This window comes from Sesamum indicum, linkage group LG2 (genome assembly GCF_000512975.1).
Source record: "Sesamum indicum cultivar Zhongzhi No. 13 linkage group LG2, S_indicum_v1.0, whole genome shotgun sequence".
Lineage (NCBI taxonomy): Eukaryota > Viridiplantae > Streptophyta > Magnoliopsida > Lamiales > Pedaliaceae > Sesamum > Sesamum indicum.
This window is the reverse complement of record NC_026146.1, coordinates 7,584,207-7,608,341: the sequence shown is the minus strand read 5'-3', so window position 1 is coordinate 7,608,341 and position 24,135 is coordinate 7,584,207. Positions and strand designations below refer to the sequence as shown.

The 24,135-nt window shown below is 33.8% G+C and overlaps 3 protein-coding genes across 5 annotated transcripts in view; 1 reads left to right on the top strand and 2 right to left on the bottom strand.

Annotated features, from left to right (window-relative positions):
* The window catches only part of LOC105155567 (WD40 repeat-containing protein HOS15), a gene marked incomplete in the record, with an annotated part of 77,420 nt that overhangs the window by 26,036 nt on the left and 27,249 nt on the right, over positions 1-24,135 (bottom strand).
* Positions 9,794-11,705, top strand: LOC105155566 (isoflavone 2'-hydroxylase-like). The gene is made up of 2 exons (XM_011071456.2): positions 9,794-10,733; positions 10,866-11,705. The coding sequence occupies exons 1-2, from the start codon at positions 9,876-9,878 to the stop codon at positions 11,484-11,486; spliced, it is 1,479 nt and encodes a 492-aa protein (XP_011069758.1). The 5' UTR covers positions 9,794-9,875; the 3' UTR covers positions 11,487-11,705.
* On the bottom strand, positions 16,458-23,769 carry LOC105155564 (protein yippee-like At4g27740). Of its 3 annotated transcripts, none has more exons than XM_020691921.1 (6): positions 23,515-23,769; positions 17,713-17,880; positions 17,481-17,521; positions 17,155-17,260; positions 17,014-17,069; positions 16,458-16,921 (listed from the first exon to the last, which is right to left on the bottom strand). In XM_020691921.1, exons 1-6 carry the CDS (start codon positions 23,581-23,583, stop codon positions 16,843-16,845), a joined length of 519 nt encoding a protein of 172 aa, XP_020547580.1. In that variant the 5' UTR covers positions 23,584-23,769; the 3' UTR covers positions 16,458-16,842. The 3 variants fall into 3 exon arrangements, with proteins under 3 accessions (XP_020547580.1, XP_011069756.1, XP_011069757.1); XM_011071454.2 differs by lacking the exons at positions 16,458-16,921; positions 17,014-17,069; positions 17,155-17,260; positions 17,481-17,521; positions 17,713-17,880 and adding exons at positions 21,182-21,836; positions 21,930-21,985; positions 22,073-22,187; positions 22,377-22,417; positions 22,658-22,825 and having other exon boundaries at positions 23,515-23,720; XM_011071455.2 differs by lacking the exons at positions 16,458-16,921; positions 17,014-17,069; positions 17,155-17,260; positions 17,481-17,521; positions 17,713-17,880 and adding exons at positions 21,182-21,836; positions 21,930-21,985; positions 22,073-22,187; positions 22,377-22,417 and having other exon boundaries at positions 23,515-23,711.

Here is a 24,135-nt window from a genome sequence, read left to right as displayed (position 1 = left end):
AGGATAAAAATGCCAAAGTATCAAAACTATAGGACCTTTCACAATTCTAAAAAGATTGGGCCAATTTTATGTAAAAATATATTCAAGGCGTAATGAATTTTAATTAGATTCAATTTAATAAGATCCATTTAATTGAGCCCACTAGGTATTTAATCCATTCAAATACTCTAGCCCAAATTGCCTCTTATTAATTAATGGAATCTAATTCATTAATTATAAAGACAAGCCCAATTTAATTAATCCAATTAATTTAAAGTTGGACTATCCATCCAATGGACCCCCATGTGTGAGTAATCCAATTACTTACACCTTACGGAATTAATTCTAAATTAATTCCTTGTTTTTTCTCGGTGATTTGTGTGTGGTTCTTTAGGTTCACCTTTCAGCTAGACTTGGGCTAGTGTCCAATGCTATTATTAATTAAATTGAATTTAATTAATATTTATTGATTAACACTTAATCAAGAAAGCCCGTCACCATGGGTGGCAGTCTAGCAACGGTACATGACACTAGAGACGAGGTGAATTTTTGTCTGAACATTTAGGCTCCCGAGTCGATATGGGTAGGATCCTTCTATCTACCGTCTCTTTACCTTAGTTTAGGGCATGAAATTAGGTGTTGGTTCTCATTCTTGACTAGGCGTCTATGTTTAATACTTGAAATTGCTTTATGCCAAGTTTCTTGGCATAGGAACCTCATTTTCCTATTCGATCAATGACTGTGGCCATAGGTTTATAAAGCGTTAAAGCATCTCAAAGTGCATCGGAGATACCTTTGTCACATACTGACAGGGGATGGGTCATCTTCTTGGTACTCACCGTCCTCGCTATGTATTCCGACTGCATTAGACAAAGCTTATGATGATCATGTCTACGACACAATCACCTCTCGCATAGATCCCAGATACAGTCATCGTATGCACGTGACTGCCGTGATTCCTCAAATCTGAGGACTACTCCCATACTATCGGAGCCGGGGATTCAAGTCATACCGACCAAGCCTTCAAGGTTTCCATATAATGATCCCCACGAGTCAGTTCTGCTAGTTGATTACATTGTCAACTAACGCACTGAAATTGCATACACGTCCAACGTCTGTCGCCGATGAAATGCGGTACTCGTCCAATGAATGTAATACTGAGTGCATGTCTCAATAGGACACTCAATGCCCAATCTCGAGGTCCTCATTTGGAACGTTTCAGACCAACCCTCAGAAGTTGGTTCGATAACTACCATCTAATGGGCAGCCCAACCTACATGGGTTATTAAGTGGTCTGTGGGCATCTGTAGTGACGTCAAAGCAGTGCTTAACGTAATTGGTAAGCACAACAGATACATGTACCAGAAACGAATACTTGCCATATTCGTCGGGACAATATTACTTAAATAAATATTGTTTGAATGGTTCTCAAAATCACCAATCTAGTTGGCTTTTGGTCACCTATTCCAACATGTTGTCGTCCAGAGGTGAAAGGCGACGACCGTATGGAGGTCAACGAAGGTGTCGCCTCCTGTTGCGGTGGCAACGACAGCCGCCCTCCTCTGCTGCGGTGGGGGCATTTTAATCACCATGACCATTAAATTAAAAAAAAAGTTTACTAAATATTAATTAATTTAATTAAAAGTAATTAAAAAATTAAGAAGAAGTTAAGCTTTTGAGAGACAGTTAAAAAAAATTATTCATTTTTTAAATTTATAAATAATATAAAAATATAGTTAATATTATTTATGATAAACAATATAATTATTAAAATATGTTTCATTTTTACAGTGTAATTTTAATTTAAATTATAAAATTTTATACATTTTTTTTTGGAACTTTGGTATTTCAATAATGGCCAGTCAGCATTAATGGCCATGGGTCATTACACGTGGTTGCACACGTGTATAAATTATCGAAAATTCAACAAATTACCTGCCACGTGGGCAATTTCCAGCTAATTTTCAAAATCTTGCTGGAAAATCATATAGAAAACCCCTAATTCAAATTATTTATCCTCAATTGTAAAACTTAACAGATTTAATAAAAAAAAAAAGAACATACTTATAAGATCAAAACCCATAACAGATAAAATTAAATGACTATACAAATAATCTTCCCAAAAACGAAAACCAAATGCTTCCACTTCAGAGGTAATCCACCAAACTTGTCAACAAACAAATACAGTGTATATAATCTTCATGATTACACAGACAGACTACATAAAGATCTTAACTTAGGAAGATAGGAACTAAAATATTCCTACTCCATCCCATATCAGGCTGGGAGTGCAAGCCTCTGCGCTGAGCGAGGCCCAAATGAAGTAAAAAACAAGACTCTTCACTGTCCCATAAAGGGTAGATACGAATATCTTATAGATAATCAGCAAGCTTCAACAGTTTACAACTAATCTACACACAAACAATACAATTATCATACGGATCGTAGATTAACAGTTGAAGATTGCTTTTAGTTTCACAATTTCCAATATTTTACCTTTGATGCTATAATTCAGGAGTACAAATCAATCGAACTCGGAAAGCTTTAAGGCTCGAGTTTGAGCCCGAGCCTGAGCTCAAGCACTAGCGCGGCCAGGCCCTTGATTTAGAGTGCAAGTTCATTGAGTTTAGTTTTTTTTATCTTGAGCTTACACAAAAAAAAAAAAATAAAAATAGATGTTACTTTTTGATTAATATATGAAATATATTTGAATCAATTACTATTTTTACAGTATTTATTAAATACATTAGATTGAGAAAAAGAAAAAATATCTTCGATCTAATTATTAAATACATTTAATTTTTTATAACGCCTGAAATAGCGGCTAAAGGACTTCCGTTCCAAATTAATAAAAACTGTTACATAATTAAAAATAGCCATTATAAAGGCCGCTCCAATAAAATATTTTTCTTGTAGTGTAAGTTTCATAGATCTAAAATTAGTGATAGAAGACAAATAAAATGGGATGAAATAGAATTTCCTGAAAATTAGATAATAGATTTTATAAATAAATTTTATAAGTAAACAAACAAAGTTTATAAAAAATAATTCTATGAAATAAGAACTCAACCTAATAATATCGCTAAAGGAGTTTATATAAACACTCCAGAATAAATGAAGAATTAATTTTTGAGACAGATTTTAGAAAGTTGCTTTCATCTCTTAGTTTGTAACCAAATATTTTAGAAAATATTTAAATATCCGAGAAATAAAGTGTTTTTTGGATACTGCTAAAGTGGTTAATAATAAAATTCCCCTCTCAACAATCTTTTAAAATAAATTCAAACGAAATAGAGATAAATTTCAAAATGTATTCGAAATTAATTGAAGATGACACTTTGATGATCATAATGGCCCAAATAAATGAGTTATTAAAAGAATAAAATTATACTTAAATATTATAGGGAAATAAATTATGAAATTAAATAATAAAATTGATAAAAATTGTTAATTCGTGAAGGAATAAGCAAAGGAATACAACCACCTAATAGGTTTTAATTTAAAATCAATAAAGGAATTACAAAATTACTTGGTTAAAAATTTAAATATTTGAAATTAAATACTCTAAACAATGAGATAAATTTTGATAACTATAAAGAAAATATTTCAAAAGCAATAAATAATCTGGAAGAATTTGCTAGAAAATCAGTACAAACAAAATTTTATTACCCTAGGCCTAGACCTCAAGATGTTCATTATGAGGAACAAGAAATAACTGTTGAAAATAATTATAATGAAAAATAATCTATAAATGGAATATAGATAGGTTTATGGAAGACAAATTTATAATATTATACATGGGATGATCATAATTCTAACAAAGCCATTACGAAAATGATAATAACAGATTTTGCTGGGCAATTAAAAGGTTGGTGGGAAAATTACCTCAGTCAAGTAGGTGAAGACGAAATTTTAAATATAATAAAAATTAAAAATAATATTCAAGAAGAAAGAGCAGTATAAACGTTTCATATAAATATTGTTGAACAATTTACAGGAAGATTATTAGACAATAGTGAACACGTTAGGCCCTTATTACAAAATTTAAAATGCAAAACTCTCACCTCATTTAGGTGGAATAAAGATGTTTTCCTCAGAGTAATGGAACTCTCAGAGTCTAATGATGTTCATTGAAAGTCTAAATTCATAGATGGACTTCCTTCTTTATTTGCAGAAAGACTTAGAAATACTCTTAGAAAAGGAGAAAATACAAATTAATTATAATCAGTATATATACTTATATAATGAAAGTAAATTTAATTAAAAAATTTTGTGCTTAATTTGGAATAGAAATGAAATCATTTGATAAGCATAAAATCCCAAAATATAAAACTCCGAAAGCTAGAGAAATATATAAAAAGAAAAAAAAAAGAAACAAAAATAATACGGAGAAAAATTTAACTAGAGAAAATGAGTGGAAAGCTAAGAATAATAAATATAAAAAAGTAAGATGATGTTACGTATGTGGAGAAACAGACCATCTAGCAAGTAAATGCAAAAATAAAAGAATCAAGAAATTGAAAAAAAGAATTAGTAATCTTAACCTCGAAGAAAAAGATAAAGAAAATATAATAAGTACAATATCTATTGAAGAAAAAATAGAATATTCTCAATTCGAAGCAGAGTCTGAAGAATTAGATCGGTTAAAAAATATAGAATTTTTTTTTGAATATTCAACTTCTTTTGAATTAAAGAAAATTCTAATCAGGAATTTTATGAATTAAAAAAAAAAAAGTTTTGACACTTATTATATTGGAATGACCTTGTTAAATATAGGGACGGTCATTTCAAAAGCTATTTAAACGACGTCGTTCTACTTAGAAATAGTTGAGGAACGATTTATTTATAAATGATCGTTCCTAAACCATTTCAAAATTTAATATATATTTTATACTTAGCAGATTTTTTCTTCCCTCCTACCCTCTCTCTCTCTATTGTGTTGCTTCGCTTTCCTCCTGCTGCCGCCGTTCGCCGTCCACCATCCCTCTATCTCCCTCTTCCGCCATTCGTCGTCCCTCTTCGACGGTGGTGAGTTTTCTCTTTTTTTTTGATTTATTTTTATTCTTAATATATTCTTAATAATTTTGAAAATATTTTCAGAAATAGTTTTTGTGTAATATTTGTGCAATTTTAGAAAATAGGTTGTGTAATTTTTGTGAAATTTATTGTATAATTGTGAAATTTCTGCTATTCTTGTGTATTTTTAACAAAAATATTATTTACATATAATGTCAATAATCACAAAATTAGGCCAATATTTTCAATAATAATATTATTTACATAATAATGTCAATAATTACAAAATTAGACCGATATTCTCAATAATAATATTATTTACATAATGATATCAATAATGACAAAATTAGGCTAATATTTTCAATAATAACATTATTTACAGAATAATATCGATAATAAAAAATTAGACTAATATTCCCAATAATAATATTATTTACATAATAATATCAATAACCATAATATATCCTATTATATACAAGTTTAAAAAATAATTAATAATTAAAATAAAAATTGATTGGGATAATATTCTATTATTAATAATACCAATTATCACAAATTGATGCGCGTGTTTCCATATATTATGAAATTAGGATAATTGTTTTCATCAATTATACAAACTAATGCTTATTATGATTTGTATAGATTATGTTAGTGGTACGTCTCCTCTACCACGTGGATGACGTGGTCATGGTCGTGGTTCGGCACTTCCACCAGTGTCATCTGATGCTTCTCATGTTGCGAAAGCAGTCATTTGACTACTCCCACCACTTGAAATAGTTAGACATTCAACTGCCGAGCAGACTCTAGATGATGCTGGACAATCTGTTGCAGCACCACAACTGAGGAGGCCAGACAACCGTCGGTCACACTAGTGGTTGATTCTGTTCGTCCGTGGGCTGTTCCACCACTACCACCACCAACAGTCTCCTGACCATCAGCGCGTATATCAGCCTCGATGACATGAGGTAAATTTTTTTATGAATATTTTTTAGTATTGTTTTGTCTTGAAAATCACTAATTAACATGTCCTTTCAAGTCTGACCGCAAATTCCACGAGCACATCTATGCGGTGGTGCGATGACACTTTCCCCACCCTCGGGGATATTTGAGGCAGGTGTCGCCAGAGCACCAACAGTTCTGGTTTGAGAGCATGAATATAATGTAATTTAAAATAATTTTGTATTACCTTATAATCTCAATTTTCTAATGAATTTTACTAAAGTTTTTTTTTTTTTTAATTTGATATTTTGTAGATGACCTACTGGTGGGATTGTGACGATAAGTTTATGTTTCAGGTTTTCCACATGTGGGCGGGGAAATTCATTTGGGAACGGTTCACCGTTGCCCGGAAGGAGCTGGTCAAGCCACTTTGGCTAGCCAACGAGGTATGGCTCTAGCTCCAGGCATACCGAGCCAATGTAGACTTCAAGGATGAACCTGCGAAGAATAAGGCGAGCTGGGCGGCGAACCTCACGGCTGCCTCTACTGTGTATCACGTGGGATCTTCCTCTATCAGCATGCACAAGAGGAAAATGGTAAGTATATTGTTTTTTAATGTTTATCATTGTTTTATAAATATTATGCTAATTGTTATTCTTCTACATAAGACAGAGCTCAGTCGGTCACTAAAGCCGATGGAATTGTTAGCCAATGCTACAAGAAGAAGGACGATGACACTTGGAACGGCCCTAGGACAGTTGAGGTAGCGGTAAGTACAATAATAATTTTATTTTTTAAAAATATTTTTGAGGTAAAGTTCTAATAATTTTATTTATTTTGCAGGAGACGTTCTAGAAGCTGATGGAGGATCATCAGCCCTAACCCACGGCCGAGAACCATGATACCCCAGTTGAATCAGAGGCTTTGGTGGAGATAATCGAGCACCAGCTGTGGCTGGTTGCAGTAATAGGGCAAGAGCAAGGGCCGTGTATTAGGTCTTGATTTTGAAGCCCACGTCTCTAGCCGGACCTACGCGTCACCATCTCTACCCCACCGCCACCACCATAACCAAACCCGGCCATGGAGGATAGCATGAACTGGCTGGAGATGATGATGATTGACATGATGGTCATGACAAGGGAAATGCAGGCCAGCTTCTCGACCGCGCGACTGTCACAACCGATCGCCTCCATTAGTGCCCCAACACAGCCTCCGATAGACCCCCTGCCCCGAACGAGGACCATATGGACATTGCTAACGAGGGGGATTTAGATTAGATTTTATCCTTTTTTTGTTTTAATTTTGTAATTGGATAATATTTTTTATTCGTATAATATATTTTCCCTAGTTATTCATATTTCATAATGTTTATTACATTCCATTATTTAATAGTTATTCAATTAGTTAAACTCATAAATATAATTAAATTTAATAATTTATTATATAAATTATATTATTTTTTAAAATTTTATCATTAAATAAAAATTAGGGACGATTTCAGTAATTGCAAAAAAAGTGTTACAAATTTCAAAATTACAGTTGTTCCAAACGCCATGCTAAAAATCAGTTCTAAATAAGTGTTCCTATAAAAGACCGACTTTCCTAAATGTATTGCAACTCAAACTAATGCACACACCATATTATGTTTCAAAATATATTCCTAATACAGTTACAAGAGGCTGTTCCAAAAAAAAAAAAAACTAAGCATAATAAAAACTACGCCTAATACTATTTTAAAAGTTGAGCTTTATACAATTTCAATGACGATTCCTAAATACATCACCAATACAAATAAGTACAGTTCCAAAATTCAGCAATGAGTATTACAATAATCATCCCAAAATATCAGGAATTAAAATACATAACCGTTCCAAACCTTATCTAATGTGTTACAATCAAAAAAAATAAATTCTCATATTCAAATACAGTATTAGAAATGGTATATATTACAATATCCGTTCCAGTTGGGAACGGCTCTTTATCAACTGTTCCTAAATTTTAGGAACACCATCTATAATGACGGAACGTAAACCATTACAAACTTCGATTCAAATTAATTTTTTTAATTTTCGAACTGTTCCAAATTTAAAAAAAGACGTTCCTAAAACATCCTCAAACTCCGTATTCTTTTGTAGTGTATAACAAATTTTGAGTATTAATTTCTATCTTTATCACTTTTGAAACTATAGGGCTACAAATCCTAGACATGAATCTGTACTTTTTGTGGTTATTGCATTTAATCTGCTTGAAAATATGTATCTTCTAAGCCTATGGTCATATTTTTGAAAAATGAAAGATTGTGTCGTGGAAAAATCACTGTCTTGAAAGCAAAATTTCGGTACTACCATGGTGCAGATAGTATAAACCGATCGCTCCCCAAGATTAACACAGCTATTACTTTCTTACACGCGCACTCGTGGAAGAAAGCTTGAAACAACGAACAAAATTAACATTCAGAAGTGAAAGAAGAGGAAAGAGGTAGAAGGGAAGGTACTCTCGATTTTTTGGTGTGTCTGAAATGCATAGAAGCTGAGGCTATTTATAGATTGTAGCTCAGTTGCTTGAAAAAGTTGGACTCTTTACCAATCACAAAAAAATTGCCAACGGATATATTTAAAATATGGATAAAAAATGAATAAGAGATTTAGTCATTTCCAACACACATATTGTCATTCTTTTATCGTACAATCAAATCAGACTCGGGTCATCCTAAATTTTGCACGAAATATATACTTTGGAGTCTCTAAAATAACTTGGAATGTTTGTGTTTCTTGGTCAGTTTATTTTATGTATGAAAAACAATCAGATGGTTTTCGTATTTGTCTGTTGTTGCATATCATTGTTGATTTCAGGGGGATAAATATCTTGAGTTGAAATGTTGTACGATGAATCTTTGTATTATTTAAATTGTGTCATCTTTTTACTTCCACGAATCATCTTTTGTTGCTATTGTGCTTTTGATACATTTTTATCTATTTTTGTCTTAATAGTTTGATACATACTAAAGCATACTTTTTTAAAATTTGATATTTTTTGATAGTTTTAAAGTAATAAAATTTTATTATTCTGACTCGAGGTGTTTGATGAATTGTGTCAGGAAAAGTAGTTTTAACAAGTGTATATTCAAATCATATCTTGATGTTGGAGAAAATTGATTTTTGACGTGGTTTCATCCGCATTTGATGAGAAGGAGGATCAAGGAGCCGTGCCATTCAACTTGCATTAAGTATTTATCTGGATTTGCTTCGGTCATGCAAATAAGTTTGATTACCAACATAGTTGATTAGCAATAGTTACTTATTCGCATTTAATCTACTAAGAATAGTAAATACATAAATTTTATTGATATTTTCACTATGAACTTTTTGAAACAAAAATCGTCTATGTGTCTGTATGTCGAGTTGTCTATTTTTTTGACAAATTTCTCATAAGTATCAACACTATAAACAAGTTTCAAGAAATCTTTACCTCTCTAATATTTTTTTTTTCTTTTGGCTTTCATTTATGAATAAAAAATACTAAATTACTTGCTTTGAATTGCAAATTATAGAGACTTTTGTAATAAAGTTGGCAAAAAATAAAGAAATATGTTTATCTTTTATTCTTTTCTTTTACTTTTTAGTACTTTTATATTGAACTATATAAAATAAAATATCTCAGCAGCTTATAAAAGAGCAGCATATTATCCCAGATTGGATCTTATCGTGACTTGACATGAGATCCTCGAGACGAGACTCTTCGTCAAGCTATAAAACAATCGGGTGATGAGCAAGAAAACAAAACACACGCTACTCTCAATTGCTACCTTACCTCAGCGCTTACGATCCATTACTATTATATTGTCTGAAAAGCATAAGAACGACACACACACACACACACACACACACATATATGTATATATATTAATCTGACTGAATGAAGAGTGACAGACTGCATATGAAATGGAGATCTTCATCTCCTTGTGCTGGCCGGTTCTGATTCTCCTAATCTTCTTGATTTTAAAGCATTTGAACACACGTAAACATAGGAACTTGCCACCAAATCCGCCTTCTCTACCGATACTCGGCCACCTCCACCTCGTCAAAACTGCGCCCCACCGTGCTCTCCAAGCTCTATCCAACAAGTATGGTCCGATTCTGTATCTTCGGTTCGGCTGCCTTCCAATTCTCCTCGTTTCCTCTCCCTCGGCAGCCGAAGAATGTTTCTCCAAGAACGATGTCATCTTCGCCAACCGGCCTGAATCCATTGCCAACAAAATTCTTGGGTACAATTGCACCACCATTGGATTCTCTCCTTATGGAAACCATTGGAGGAACCTCCGGCGTCTGACAACCATCCAGGTCTTTTCCTCCGCCAGTCTCCAGTATTCTGCAGCTACTCGAGGTGAAGAAACTCGTTTCCTGGTGCGAAAATTGTTCCAGGGCTCTGACCCCACGGCTTGGAAGAAAGTGAATCTGAATGCTTTGTTTTTTGAATTGGTTTATAATGTGGTCATGGTGATGGTTGCTGGAAAACGTGGATCCGTGATGACCAACATATTCGGGCCAATGAAGATGCTTGATATCTGCGATTACATTCCTTTGTTGAGGTGGGTGGGGTTCAAAGGGATGGAGCGCAACATGGTGAATTTGCAGAAAATAAGAGATGTTTTCTTGCAGCGTTTGATTGATGAAGGCCGGAAGCAGATTGGTGATTCTTCATCCGTTGAGGGAAAAAAGACATTTGTTCAAGCATTATTATCTTTGCAACAAGCTGAACCCGAATATTATACAGATGAAATTCTCAAGGGACTCATTCTGGTGAGCCTTTATGTTTTATTTTGGAAACTTACCATTTTCAGATAGAACAGTATGGCTTCTGATTCTATATGATGAAAATTAAACTATATGATTTAACAGTGAATTGTTCTAATCCGTGACATGTGGTTGTAGCCAATGTTTACTGCTGGAACACACACTACAGCTATCACAATGGAGTGGGCAATGTCACTTCTTCTGAATCACCCGAACGAGCTAGGAAAGGTGAGGGAGGAGATCGACAGTATTGTCGCGCCCGGAAAATTGCTTGACGATTCAGATCTCCAGAAACTACCATATTTACGCTGCGTAATCAACGAAACACTGAGGTTGTATCCTGTCGGGCCCCTTCTCGTTCCACATTTATCATCTAAAGATTGCACTGTAGGGGGCTTCGACGTTCCGGCAGGTACAACATTGCTAGTAAATGCCTGGGCCATTCAGAGAGACCCTAAATTGTGGGAGGAGCCCGGAGCGTTCAAGCCTGAGAGGTTCAGAGGATTTGATGGGGGATATGATGGGTTTAAATTTTTACCATTTGGGATTGGGAGAAGGGCATGTCCTGGTTCTGGTATGGCTATGAGGTTGATGGGGTTGGCATTAGGCACTTTTATTCAGTGCTTTGAGTGGAAAAGGGAAGGCCACAACTTGGTGGATTTGGATGAGTTTACAGGCATAACCTTGTCGAAGGTGAAGCCGTTGGAGGCCTTGTATCGGCCACGTTCGTCCGTGACGAGTCTCTTGTCTCAGCTTTAGGTATTCACCGGTTGTGAGCAAGTAATGAAATACTCTGTAGAGGTGGATGGCCAATCTGTCACTACTTGTGTAATTTACTAGTTCTAGCTACACTAGATTAGTTTGTAATTATGCATGTTTTTCTAGTTATTTTTCTCTCAGTTGTTTCTAACTGATGCAGCAATGTGGGAAACATGTTGGTTAATGTTCCTGGCAGTGATTTCGTCATATTTGCAAACATGAGCAGTACTGTTTCAGTTCATACTACTGGAACTCTTGGTTAGGCCGTTGTTATATTTATTGATTTATGCATATCAATGTTTTCAGCCTGTAATATTGTTATTACATAAATAGCATTTTTTATTTCGTAACTTAGGGTCTCACTTGTAGTCCCGTAATTTTAAAAACATTTATAGTTTTAGTCCCATAACTCCTTTCCGTTAGATGTTTAACAATAAATGCCATGTGGCAATTAAGTGCATGAGACCAAAGTTACTATTTTTCTAAAGTTATCGAATCAAAAGTGTGAATTGCGTAGCATATGAAACCAAAAGTGAAAAGACTCAAACGGCCACGTGGTATTATCCGTTAAAATATATAACGAGAAATGTGTCATTTGACCAATAGTGCTACTTTTTAGGAATTAGCGGACCAAAAGTGAGAATCCTGTAATCAATGAGACTAGAAGTAGTGATGCTCTAAATTACGCTATTTCCCCCTATATTATCCAATAGGAATGCAAGATTTATTCATAATTTTTGAAGAGCTAGGCTACTGATCATCCAAATTGAGTCCTTAATGATGGAAATATTTTGAGAAATAGACTTGCAAGATTTGCCAATGTGGTTTGGTTGCTAAGGTGGTCTCTTATAAATGGACCTCAAACAGAAAAGAACTGAAAACAGAAGCCTTGAAGAATGAAGTTAGTTCACATCATCAGGATGGTGAAGTGGGGCTGGAAGGAGTAAAATGTACGGTCACAAACACAATAATGGACTGAAGTTTGTAAAGGAGAAATCTAGAATTTCAAGCACTTGAAATCTGCCAACTAAAAACTCCGTCACACTTGTAGTAGTTTGTGAAGGAGAAAGCCAAACCTCATTGTTTTCAAATGCTTTCATCAAGAATCGCCTATGCTTCATCAAATCTAACGCCCATTAGCATAACGTGCGTCGAGCATTACTGGTTCCGAACAAGAAACTCTGGTGACGCCCCTGCAGGCTTTCCCAGCAGCAGTCAATGCCGGCTGCTGAAGGCCGAACCTTTAATTAGCTTCTCTGCGAGTATATATGAATCCTGCTTCAAGTCTCACAAGATTTTCAATATGCTCTCCCCTTGCCAAAAGTTTTCAGAAATTCGTTGTCAGTTGTACTTGTTTGCTGTTGCTTACTTAACCTCACACACCAAGTCTATACCTAGGACGGGTTTTAAGTGTATAATAATACTTTTGATGGAAGAGAAGAGGAGGAAAACTTGGGATTTTCGTACTCGTAATTGTGCCTCATTATTCCCTTGAATATCATTATTATTACAAGCCCTTTTATAAGCCTAAATATCCACTAATAAGCATACACAAATAAATGCAAAAATTCAATACAACCAAGTTTTTGCAGCAGATGTCGTATTGGGATTTCCAACTGATGCAAAAACTGCCAAATACATCAATAAGACAGCTTCATTTATACTCTTTTTTTTTTTTGTTTTTTTGTTCTTTTTTCCTAACTCCAGCTTTATTTATATACTCATTACGCTTATAGTTCAGGATCAATTATATAATAAATTCGATACACTTATTATGTGATTGGTATATTCCACTTGCTTTGTAGTTAATTGAACCTTTGAGTGCGGTTTGAACTATTGATTTATGTAATTGGAAGTAACCAATTAGGTTTACGACAAAACCTAAAAACCGATCACTGATCCAATTTGAGTACCTCTACAGGATAGACCTCAACAGAATACTGAGAGTAACGGCAGCAAGTGATTGAGGTCAGTAGTTCCTCATATAAAATTATTGACTCTAGAGATGTAGTAATATGGAGAAAACAAAATTGTTTCAAGCACCGACAGAATCGGAAGCGCCCCTTCTTTCAAAGAGAAGAGGACGGGTTATTCATATTTCATTTGATGGGCAGAAGCGAATTGTGTAAAGAATTTTGTTCTAGCAATCTAATAACTAATACGTATTATTTATTCTCTTGGGAAATGATTATTTATATTTATTTCCCTCTTTATTTCAAATAATTTTTTATTCATGTATCGGAATCTTCATTTATTTAAAAAATTATGCACATCGAACGTGATCCGGGTCGAAATTAGCGATCTCCTGAGACGATCTCACTGCAGATGGTCTAACTCTTCCGAACCAGATTTTGGGCTCCCTGAGAATAAAACACGAACCGTGAGCTCGTCGGGCACGTCCCCGACAATGACCCTCCGACGCTCAAGTTAGGTTGATCGAGAGAAATGTATGCGATCCCAAAGTTCGAGCTCAATTAATGCACAACAGTTACCTCATTTATGGCGTATCGGGGTCTATTTATAGAACACAGTTGTACGTCGAGTACTGGGCCACGTGGCCTTATCTTATCGGTGTGTGTTCTGATCGAACGGTTGTCATTGTTCGGGTCTTCGGTCAGTCTGTGCAATCCGGGTCGGGTCCTCCGCGACCCGCCCGCTATAAAACACGCGGATCCTAATCGCGTAATGACTGTAATACCCTTAATGAAGGGTAAATCAGTCTTTTTGCAGGGGCGACACGTGTATACCCATCAGAATGAATTTCGATGCCTTTAGTTATATAAATGGGATAAATTACATGCAACCCCCTATATTTTATCGTAATTAGAATTACAACCTTCTCTACCGAAAAACTACATACTAATATCCTTGGTATTAATGTCTATGCAATGCTAGAGCCCTCCGCCCCTCCGTTGGGGTTCAGTTAAAAAATATGATCAACTTCCTATAGTGTCCTTTAATTGTAGTATTGGAAATGAATTTTAACTTATATTTTTTTGCCACTTGTGTGGACGAAAATGACCTTTGAATTTAACTAAATGCCATTTCAGTATCCTAGGAGGTAATTGTTATATTTAAAATTTATAAGGGGTTAAAAAGTCGAAAGTTGCCGAGGAATGAGAGATGTGGGTACCACAAATAAGGAAGAAAATTACAATCATAATTATAGAATCACATACTTAATCCAAGTAATTTAAGTTTTATTTGAAATTAACACTAAACATTATATCAACTTTTTCCAATTACTTTTAGTTGATAAAAGACTTTTTTAGTCGGAAAAGAATATTTTATTTTATATGATCAAGGGTAAAATAGTCATTTGAATTTTTAAAGTCGTTTTTAAAAGACAACAAACGTAATATTGATATTTCTATATCACCATCTAAGAATTGTACAATTATATTATTATATAGGTAAGGTAGTAGTTATGATTAAGGAAAAATGCAAGCAATCCATTGTGATATTACAAATGAGCAAATTATTTTTTTATAAAAAAAAAAAACGTTAATTTACCCCATTGTGTTTTTTAAAATGAGTATTTCATCCCTATATGATTTTTAAAATGAAGCAATTTACCTTTTTGTAATTACCTCGATAGACAGGGAGGTAAATTGCCTTATTTTAAAAAACACAGGAAGGTAAATTATTATTTTTCTTTTATTGGGGGACAATATGCTCATTCGTAATACCGCAATAAGGAGGTAAATTATTATTTATTATTAAATAAGGAGAAAATTTATTCATTTTGAATATTAGAGTAATAAATTGCAATTAAACCCTTATAATTAAGTAAAACTACAAATTAAGCAACTACACGCAATTTTCCCTATAAATGATCCCCAACCCAACGCTTCACTAATTGTCCATGGATTCTCATACATGCACCAAAGAATGCCTCAAGAACAAATCCCTGAAATTCGTATCCTACCAACATCCACAATCGGCTAATTGCATTTTACGAAAATGGTTAATCTAACGTAAATTACAATGTCTTTTGACTTGTAGTTAGGACTAAATCTTGAGCCGTAAACTAAAAAGATCAAAATTGTAAATAGACTAAGTTATGGGATGTAAATTGTAATCATTTTTATTTATGGAATTAAATTTGCTGAGTCGTAAAATAATGGGACTAAAATCACAAATGGACTAAATTATGAAAAGTAAATTACAATTTTTTCCTAAAAAACTTATTAATTGTTGAAAATAAGTTAAAACAAAAAATTATTAAAAAACGGAAAGAAGAAGTAGAGATCAAGAAGCAACTATTCAAGTAGAATATGAAAGCAAAATTAAGTGGTGTAAAATATAAATGAACAGAATACCCAAAATGGGGAATATTATATTTTTTTATCTCTAAACAATGCTAGTAGGATTTAAATATTTTAAATGTAAGGATTTTAAATTTTTCTATTTTGATTTTGAACTAAATTTTGATAAATATGGATGAATTTTTCAAATTTCTCTCAAATGGAGTTATTTGAAATCATTTCTCCAAATCCTTCATTAAAATCCAAACCCATCAATCCAAATACACGCAAAATAATTTTGATTTCTTTGTTCCACAAGTTACGTTTTCGGTCCTTAGACCTGCCAATTTTGATCAGAGCTAGTGTCAATTATTATGTTTCCATCAAACAGATGTGAAAAAGAGGGAAAATAAGTTTGATTTCGAACCCAAAATTAATTATATATTGTCTGTAACGAATTTGGTGCGAAAATCAAGCCTATTTTCTCTCTTTGTCATGTCCACGCGCCCCTCACGCATGCATTTTCATTAGTGTGCAATGGAGACATAACGGTCGGAACCAACTCTATTTAAATGTCCCAAAAGGAGATTTTACGCAGAGGTTCAGTCTAAAATTACTGCATTACTGGCCATCATCAGATACTATATTTTGCTTTCTTGAGCATAATTCTTGTCCATCTACACCTCACAATTCACATGAATGTGTGTAAATTTTGCTCAGCAGTTACAGGAAATTAGGCTTCGTTGTTTATTGTGACCAACAGTTTGATTACAGAACTTACAGTTCAGCAGCAGCTAATTAGAGAAAAAAGCGATTGGTGAAGTAGCGACACGACTGAATCGATCAGTGTTTATCATTTAAGTACTCCATAAAAGCAAGTGAAGAAGCTCATCAACAGCATTATTGGGAAATCGATCTGATCAATCCTTATACGTTTTATGTCAACTAAGAGACATCGTTAACGTTGTATAGAGAATTGGACTCCACACTAGAGAAATCAGAGAATTCAGAATTTGAACATGGGAATAGTAAAAAGTGTTCTGAGCACTCACAATCAACTGAATTAAGTTCTTCAGTTAATCCTCCCAAGAATTCGTCTGCAGCCTGAATTATTGCAATTGAATTTGTACAGCTTCTGCTGCCTCTCCGTCTATAATCTGATTGCCATGTCTCCTCTGAACCATTTCCCTGCGAGAAATTTCAAAAAACACGAAAAGATAATCGTAAGGAGAGACCGTGCTAAGACCAAATTAATGAACATGGTTCTCCTGAAGGCGTACTTCTTGAAGTTCACCATTCCATTTTGGACAATATGCTGCCTGTCGTCAACTCGGATCTGCAAAACACAGCACGCGATCAAGAAACATGAAAAATAGCACAGTGGGAAGCTTTGAAGAGGAACACAACTCTTAGAATCTTACATATTTATAGCCCAACACTTCACGACATCTTACGCAGGAGATATCCAAAACTTTGTGAGAACCAACCTGCCAATCGCGATCATCATCGTCAACCACCACGTTGATGCTGCGTATGTACATGAATCAGACAGTTAAACACTAAAGTTGTATGTCAACTTCACATGGGCTTGTGCATGGGAAAATCTTAAGCCATTGAGGCATGAGCATGTTCTCAACTGAGGTTTATGTATACTTTAGAATAATTTACGATGCACATATTAGTTTCTTTTTATTGTAATAACTTGAGATGATGAAAATGAATAGTATATACACAATCAAGATCTTACATCTTACGGTCACGGAAGACAAGGCATTCACCTCCGTCATCCTGCATACCAAACCGAATATCACTAAATTGCACATTCAGAAACATAATACACATTTACATCAAGAAATGCCTCAAGAACAAATGATGTCGTTGTGACGAAACAATAATCAGATCATGCAACAGAAAATTGTTGAAGTCTTGAACACTGAAGCTACAGAGATTGGAGATGACACAGAAGTAGGGGACTTTACTGGGGACATGCAGTGGAAGTCTTGTGGTAAGGCAAGAGGGGCTTCGCATTCCTTGCACATCAGGTATTCAGGGTTTCGCTGATTGAATTTCCTGAAGATTATCCTTCCCATTGGCAGATATTCCAAGATTCTGAACTGTTCTTGAAAGTAATGATTGCTGATTGATCTCTAAAATGTGGGGAAATGTTCAAGAAAATGGAAGTTTGGAAATCACTGCATGCAGAGAGGAAAATGAAATGCGTTGATGAAGAAATTGTTGGGTTGGGAGGAAGGCAGAAGGATATGTGGTTGAGTGGAAGCAGTGGTAGCATTTATATATATAGAGGGAGAGAGATAAGGGTTTTGCTTAAAATTAACTGTCATAACTGTCATATACACTACCTTATTATCTGATGGACTGTGGTAGTATGATAGTAATATTCTGTTGTTTGTCACTCATTTTGCTAAAGAACTTCTCAGTGAGGCCCTTAAATATGCTCATTTTGGTTCTAAATTAATAATTTCAGATTACAATATTAGTTTCCATAGGGGAAAAATATTATTTTAGTTCGCTAAGTATGTTTAATTTTAATTTTAGTCCGATAACTATGTCCATTTGTGTTTAGATCCATTAACTTACAAAATTGCTTACTTTTAGTCCTCTGACAGATTTTCGGACAATTTTACCCCTATGCAACTTTTAAAAGACAGGTTTAGTCCATATGCACTCATAGAGGTAAAATTGTCCGAAAATCTGCCAAAGGACTAAAAGTAAGCAATTTCGTAAGTTATTGGACCTAAACAAAAATGGACATAGTTATCGGACTAAAAGTAAAATTAAACATACTTAGCGGACTAAAATAATAGTTTTTCCGTTTTCAGAGTGTTATTCTATAAGATTTTCGACATTTTCTGTCAAGTGTTCATCAAATCTAAGAACATCACGTTTTTTGAATATGATGCAATTGAGGAGGGTAAAAGACCAAGTCATAAAAAAATTAATAAATAATACAGTTTGAGGATCAAAATTGACACCTGTGATTGTTTGAGGACCAAAGTTGAATTAAGGTTAAATTTTGAGAACGAAAAGTGTAATTCTCCTATTTTTTTGCCTCCTCAACTGCATCACATTAAAACATGACATCTGTAAAGTTTGACGGACACACGGTAAACAATATCTAAAGTAGCTATAGTAAATATAAAAAGAAAATCTCTTTTTGTGTTTTGTGGCATTTTACAAGATTTACTCTTTATTTTTGCATAATTTCTTTCGAAATTCTTTTCTACAAAGTGAAATCGATAACTTGTGGAGGGTAAAAGTAGAAATTCAACATAATATTAGTAGTTCTCATACCAAATTTAAACTACCAAGTATGCTCTTTTTATCATCCCCACGTTCTCATCTCAATCCTAAAAAAATAGAATAAAATGACAATTATATCCTCTGAAATTTATCATAATACGAGTATCCCCTATTGTTTGAAATTACAAATACCGCCTCAAATGAAAAATAATCATGTAGCCCCAAGACGGAGATGTGAAAATTACGACATTACCCTTTTATTTATTTTTTCTTTTTTTTTTTTTGAAAAAATATAGAAAAATCTCATGAGAATTGGTAAAATAGATAATTCAAAGAGCAGCTCATCCTCGAACAAAATTAAGATTAAACAACTCATGAGTTTCTTTTCGATTTCATTATATCAAAACAAAGGTGCCTTAGCAGAGATCTAGTTGGATATTCCAAGAATGATTCATCTCATGATAACAACAAGTTAAACATGCTTCAAATAAGTTTTCACACAATGGTCTTTTATCAAAAGCCAACACAAGAAATTAGTGAGCTATTCTCTCAATGCCTTCCGACCTTTCAAGTGTTTATGGCCTATGTGTTTCGCTCAACACTTGCTATGAAAGTGCTTCACCATAGACTTGATTATACACCACATCTCCATCACTTGTAAATATGCACATATTTAAATCAAGAGATTTTTAATTTTGGTTGTAATGGGACTTTGGTTTAGGGATAGTAATTTTCAGAAAAAATGAGGTCACAATTCAAGTAAACCAGTATAGAGTGCCAAGCATAGATACAAGTTTTTTGAAATTAGTTCATCTAATGCACCAATTGCTTACTTGAACTATGCTTTACTTTAGAGAGAGTATTTTTTTTTTTCTTTTTTCTTCTTTCTTGCCTTTTTTGATTTTTTTTCTTTGCCATGTTCCTCTTTCCCCCCCCCCCCCCCCTTTTTTTATTCTCTGTTTCTTGTTTGCAGGCATTTTTGTCTTTCATATTTTTTTTTTTTTTTTTTGCCATGTTCTTCTCTTTTTCTTTGTTTTATGCAATAAGACATAGAACAAGGTACCATGTGACATATTTGCTCACATACTTTTTTAGCACAAAATATGATCACAATAGATAAGACATCCTCGTACTTAGAATACATCTTCTTTTTCTTTTTCTTGATACTCTACTACTTTCTTGGAAAGGCTAAGCGGAGAAGTTAAACTAATGATGAGATTAGTTCATAGAAATGATTCATGACAAAGAAAAATAAGGTTTTAAAGGCTCAAATGGGTAAATTAAGGAAAAAAACGTATGTAGAAAGGTTGTCATCCATAAGTTCAGAATCAATTACAACTAGTGACAGCAATTTTTTTGTAGCAGCTTTACAGATACACATGTGTAGTAATGGCTTTTGTAACGAACACAACTGCTACAAATAAATGAAATTTTTATGGCCTCAGAAACGATGTCATCAAATGTTCTCTGTTCCAATCTTGCTACAAAAGCCGTTACTATTGGCCGTTCCAAAAAATTGTTATGAATCCTGCATTTTTTTGTAATGCGTATCCGGACTGATCGTCTAATTGAGTAATTTAATTGAGCAACTTATAGCTGAAGATGGAAAAGTTCCAGTGCCCATCGCGATAATAGCTCAGCCTGTTGCAAAAGCCACTAAATGGTTCAACTATTAGTTTGTGGCCTAGTTCTAGCTAATTGAATGCCATATTTCGTCAATAATAATGTCATACGAAACAATCTTGCTTAAACTATAAACAATTGTGTAGTAGCATTTTTGTGTATATATATTATTCTTATGTATTAATTTATTAAGAGCTTCTATAATTTTGATTTGTAATATTATCTAATAATTTGTTATGCATATACTTTTATATATATATATATATATATATATAATTTTACTATTTTTTGGGAATTTCTTTAATATTGTATAATATTTTATTTCATATTATCCAATAATATCACGATGAACCGTAATCATGTGGAACAATGCCTGCCAATACATCGTCAATACTGCGACTTTGAACAATGCCTCATGCATGGATCAGTTCAAAGACCAAAAATGTAACTAGTGGAATAAGAGGGACCAAAATCGCTTTAGTGATACTGATGATTGACAAAAAATGTACTTGTCCTAGAAGGAGATGTTAAAATTTTCACCTCATATCTTGTTTCTAACATTAGTTTTTGGTTGCAGTGATCACTTATGTGTTTGTTTGCACATGATAAATCTAGCGGTTCAATCTAAAATTACTGCATTACAGGCCATCATCAGACACTTATTTTGCTTTATTGAGCATAATTCTTGTCCATCTACACCTCACATTTGACATGAATTTGCTCAACAGTTACAGGAAATTAGGCGTTGTTCCTTATTGTGACTACAAGCAGTAGTTTGCTTAGAGAACTTACATTTCAGCAGCTGCTAATTAGTGAAAAGAGCAGTTGATGAAGTATTCGAACAGTGCAACGACGTCAGTACTGATCCATATGTCTTCAGCACTTGTATTGTTATGTTTGAAAACTCTACAAAAAGTATCCACAAAACTGAATTGATCAGTTTATCATTTATATATATACTCGATAAAACCAAAGAAGAAGCTCATCAACAGCTTTATTGGGAAATCAAAGAGACGGCGTTAATGTTGTATAGAGAAATCAAAGAATTCAGAATTTGAACGTGGGAATAGTAAAAAGTGTTCTCAACACTCAATCTAAGTTCTTCAGTCAATCCTCCCAAGAATTCTTCTACAGCCTGAATCATCGTATGTGAACTTGTACAGCTTCTGGTTCCTCTCCGTCTATAATCTCATCGCCATGTCTCCTCTGAACCATTTCCCTGTCAACAAATTTCAAAAAAATGAAAAAAATAATCGTAAGGAGAGACCGTGCTACGACAAATTTAATAAACATGGTTCTCCTCAAGGCCTACTTCTTAAAGTTCACCATTCCATTTTGGACAAGCTGCTGCCTATCGTCAACTTGGATCTGAAAAACACGTGCAGCACGTGATCAAGAAACATGAAAATAGCACAATGGGAAGCTTTGAAGAGGAGCACAACTCTTAAATCTTACGTATTTATAGCCCAACACTTCACGACATCTTATGCAGGAGACTCTCGCAACTATGTGAGGGAGACGACCAACGCTCCGAAGGCGATCATTATCCTCGTCGGCTTCCACGTTGATGCTGCATACATACATGAATCAGACAGTTAAACATTGAAGTTGTATGTTAACTTCATCTCGGCTTGTGCATGCGAAAATCTTGAGTCATTGAGGCTTGATATGTTCTCCACTTGGACATATTAGATTCTTATTAATGCAATATCTTAAGATGATGAAAACGAATAATATATAGACAACATCAAGATCTTACATCATACGGTCAGTAAAGACAAGGCCTTCAGCTCCCTCTTCCTGCATACCAAACCGAATTCACTAAATTGCACATGCAAAAACATAATAAACATTTACATAAAGAAAATTCCTAAAGAACAAATGATCTCGTTGTGACGAAACAATGATCAGATGAAGAACTAAATCCCTCAAGTACAGCTGATTGCTGAATATTTCAAGATCATGCAACAGAAAATTGTTGTAAGTCTTGAACACTGAAGCCACAGAGATTGGAAATGACACAGAACTAGGGGACTTTACTGGGCACTCGCAGTGGAAGTCTTGTGGTAAGGCAAGAGGGGCTTCACATTCCTTGCACATCAGGTATTCAGGGATTCGCTGATTGAATTCCTTGAAGATTATCCTTCCCATTTGCAGATATTCCAAGATTCTCAACTGTTCTTGAAAGTAATGAATGCTGATTGATCTCTAAAATGTGGGGAAAAATTCAAATAAATGGAAGTTTGGAAATCACTGTAGAGAGGAAAAATGAAATGTGCCGATGAAGAAATTGTTGGGTTGGGAGAAAGGCAGAAGGGTTTGCGGTTGAGTGGAAGCAGCAGTAGTATTTATATCTATATATAGAGAAAGACAAGGGTTTTGCTTAAAATTAACTGTCATAACTGTCATATAAACTATCCTATTCTCTCAGGCGTAGGCATGTGCATTTCGATTAATTGAATCGAATTTTTTATTAATGTTTTGAAGAATCGAAAATCGAAATGAAATGGTTTGGTTTCAATTCGGTGAAAACTGAAAAAATTATTTTTTTAAATAATATATATATATATATATATATATATAATTTTGATATTCTTTTAATTTTATCCAAAAATACAAATACCAAAATATGAAATGTGATGAATTTTGTAATCCCTAATCCACTTCTTCTCATAAGCGCACCAACTTTTGCAATGAAATTTGAATACTGACTTTCAAAGTTCAACCTCAATACTTGTGTAAAATCACTTTACTACAAACTCAAGCACACAATCAATTAATCAAAAAAAAAAAATAAAATATTTTTATTAGGCATTTAATCAAATACCTTCAAAGCAAAAATTTTAAGTCAATTTTTTTTTTATTTCCTTTTCTTTGTAAGAGAGCAAAGGACCTACCCAATGGAGAAGATTGGTGGAGAGAGCTCTGCCGTCGGCTGGAGAGTGGAGGAGGTCGCGCTTTGCCATTTCTCTTCTCAATTCTCTCTTTTTCCTTTTGTTTTTGTTCTGCCGTTCTGCTGCATTTCTTCTTTCTTTTCTTTCTCTGACTCTATATTCTATAATAATATATACGGTAATAATATAATATTAATACATAAATATACTATATATAATAATACATTTGATTTAATATAATATTTAAAAATTCAGTTATTCGATTCGATTACCAAACGGCAACCAAAAAACCAAATTTACAAAAATGATTTTAAGAAAAAAATGGGAATCGAACTAAAAAATTCGATTCGATCCGATTTAACTGTTTTTTTGAAGACCCCTATGAGGGGGTGTGTTAGTATGATTGTAATATGAGACTACTCCTGTACAGACTAATGCGTTAAGAGACAGAGGCAAAGCCAGAAAATTGACGTAGTCCTATTAAAATTTAATTTATTTATTTAAATAAATATTGAATTCATCAAAAAATTTAAAATCAAAATATAATTATATAAAGTGTTTCGTTTGACATTGTGATTAAGCAAGTCAAACCTACAGATTGAGTATAACTATCTTTTTTTGTGT

Coding starts and splice junctions, on each gene's coding strand:
- LOC105155566 (XM_011071456.2), top strand. CDS start 9,876: ATGGAGATCTTCATCTCCTTGTGCTGGCCGGTTCTGATTCTCCTAATC. Junction 10,734..10,865: donor TTCTCAAGGGACTCATTCTG/GTGAGCCTTTAT, acceptor ATGTGGTTGTAG/CCAATGTTTACTGCTGGAAC.
- LOC105155564 (XM_011071454.2), bottom strand. CDS start 23,583: ATGGCAAAGCGCGACCTCCTCCACTCTCCAGCCGACGGCAGAGCTCTC. Junction 21,986..22,072: donor AAGTGTTGGGCTATAAATAC/GTAAGATTTAAG, acceptor CGTGTTTTTCAG/ATCCAAGTTGACGATAGGCA. Junction 21,837..21,929: donor GGAATGGTGAACTTTAAGAA/GTAGGCCTTGAG, acceptor ATTTGTTGACAG/GGAAATGGTTCAGAGGAGAC.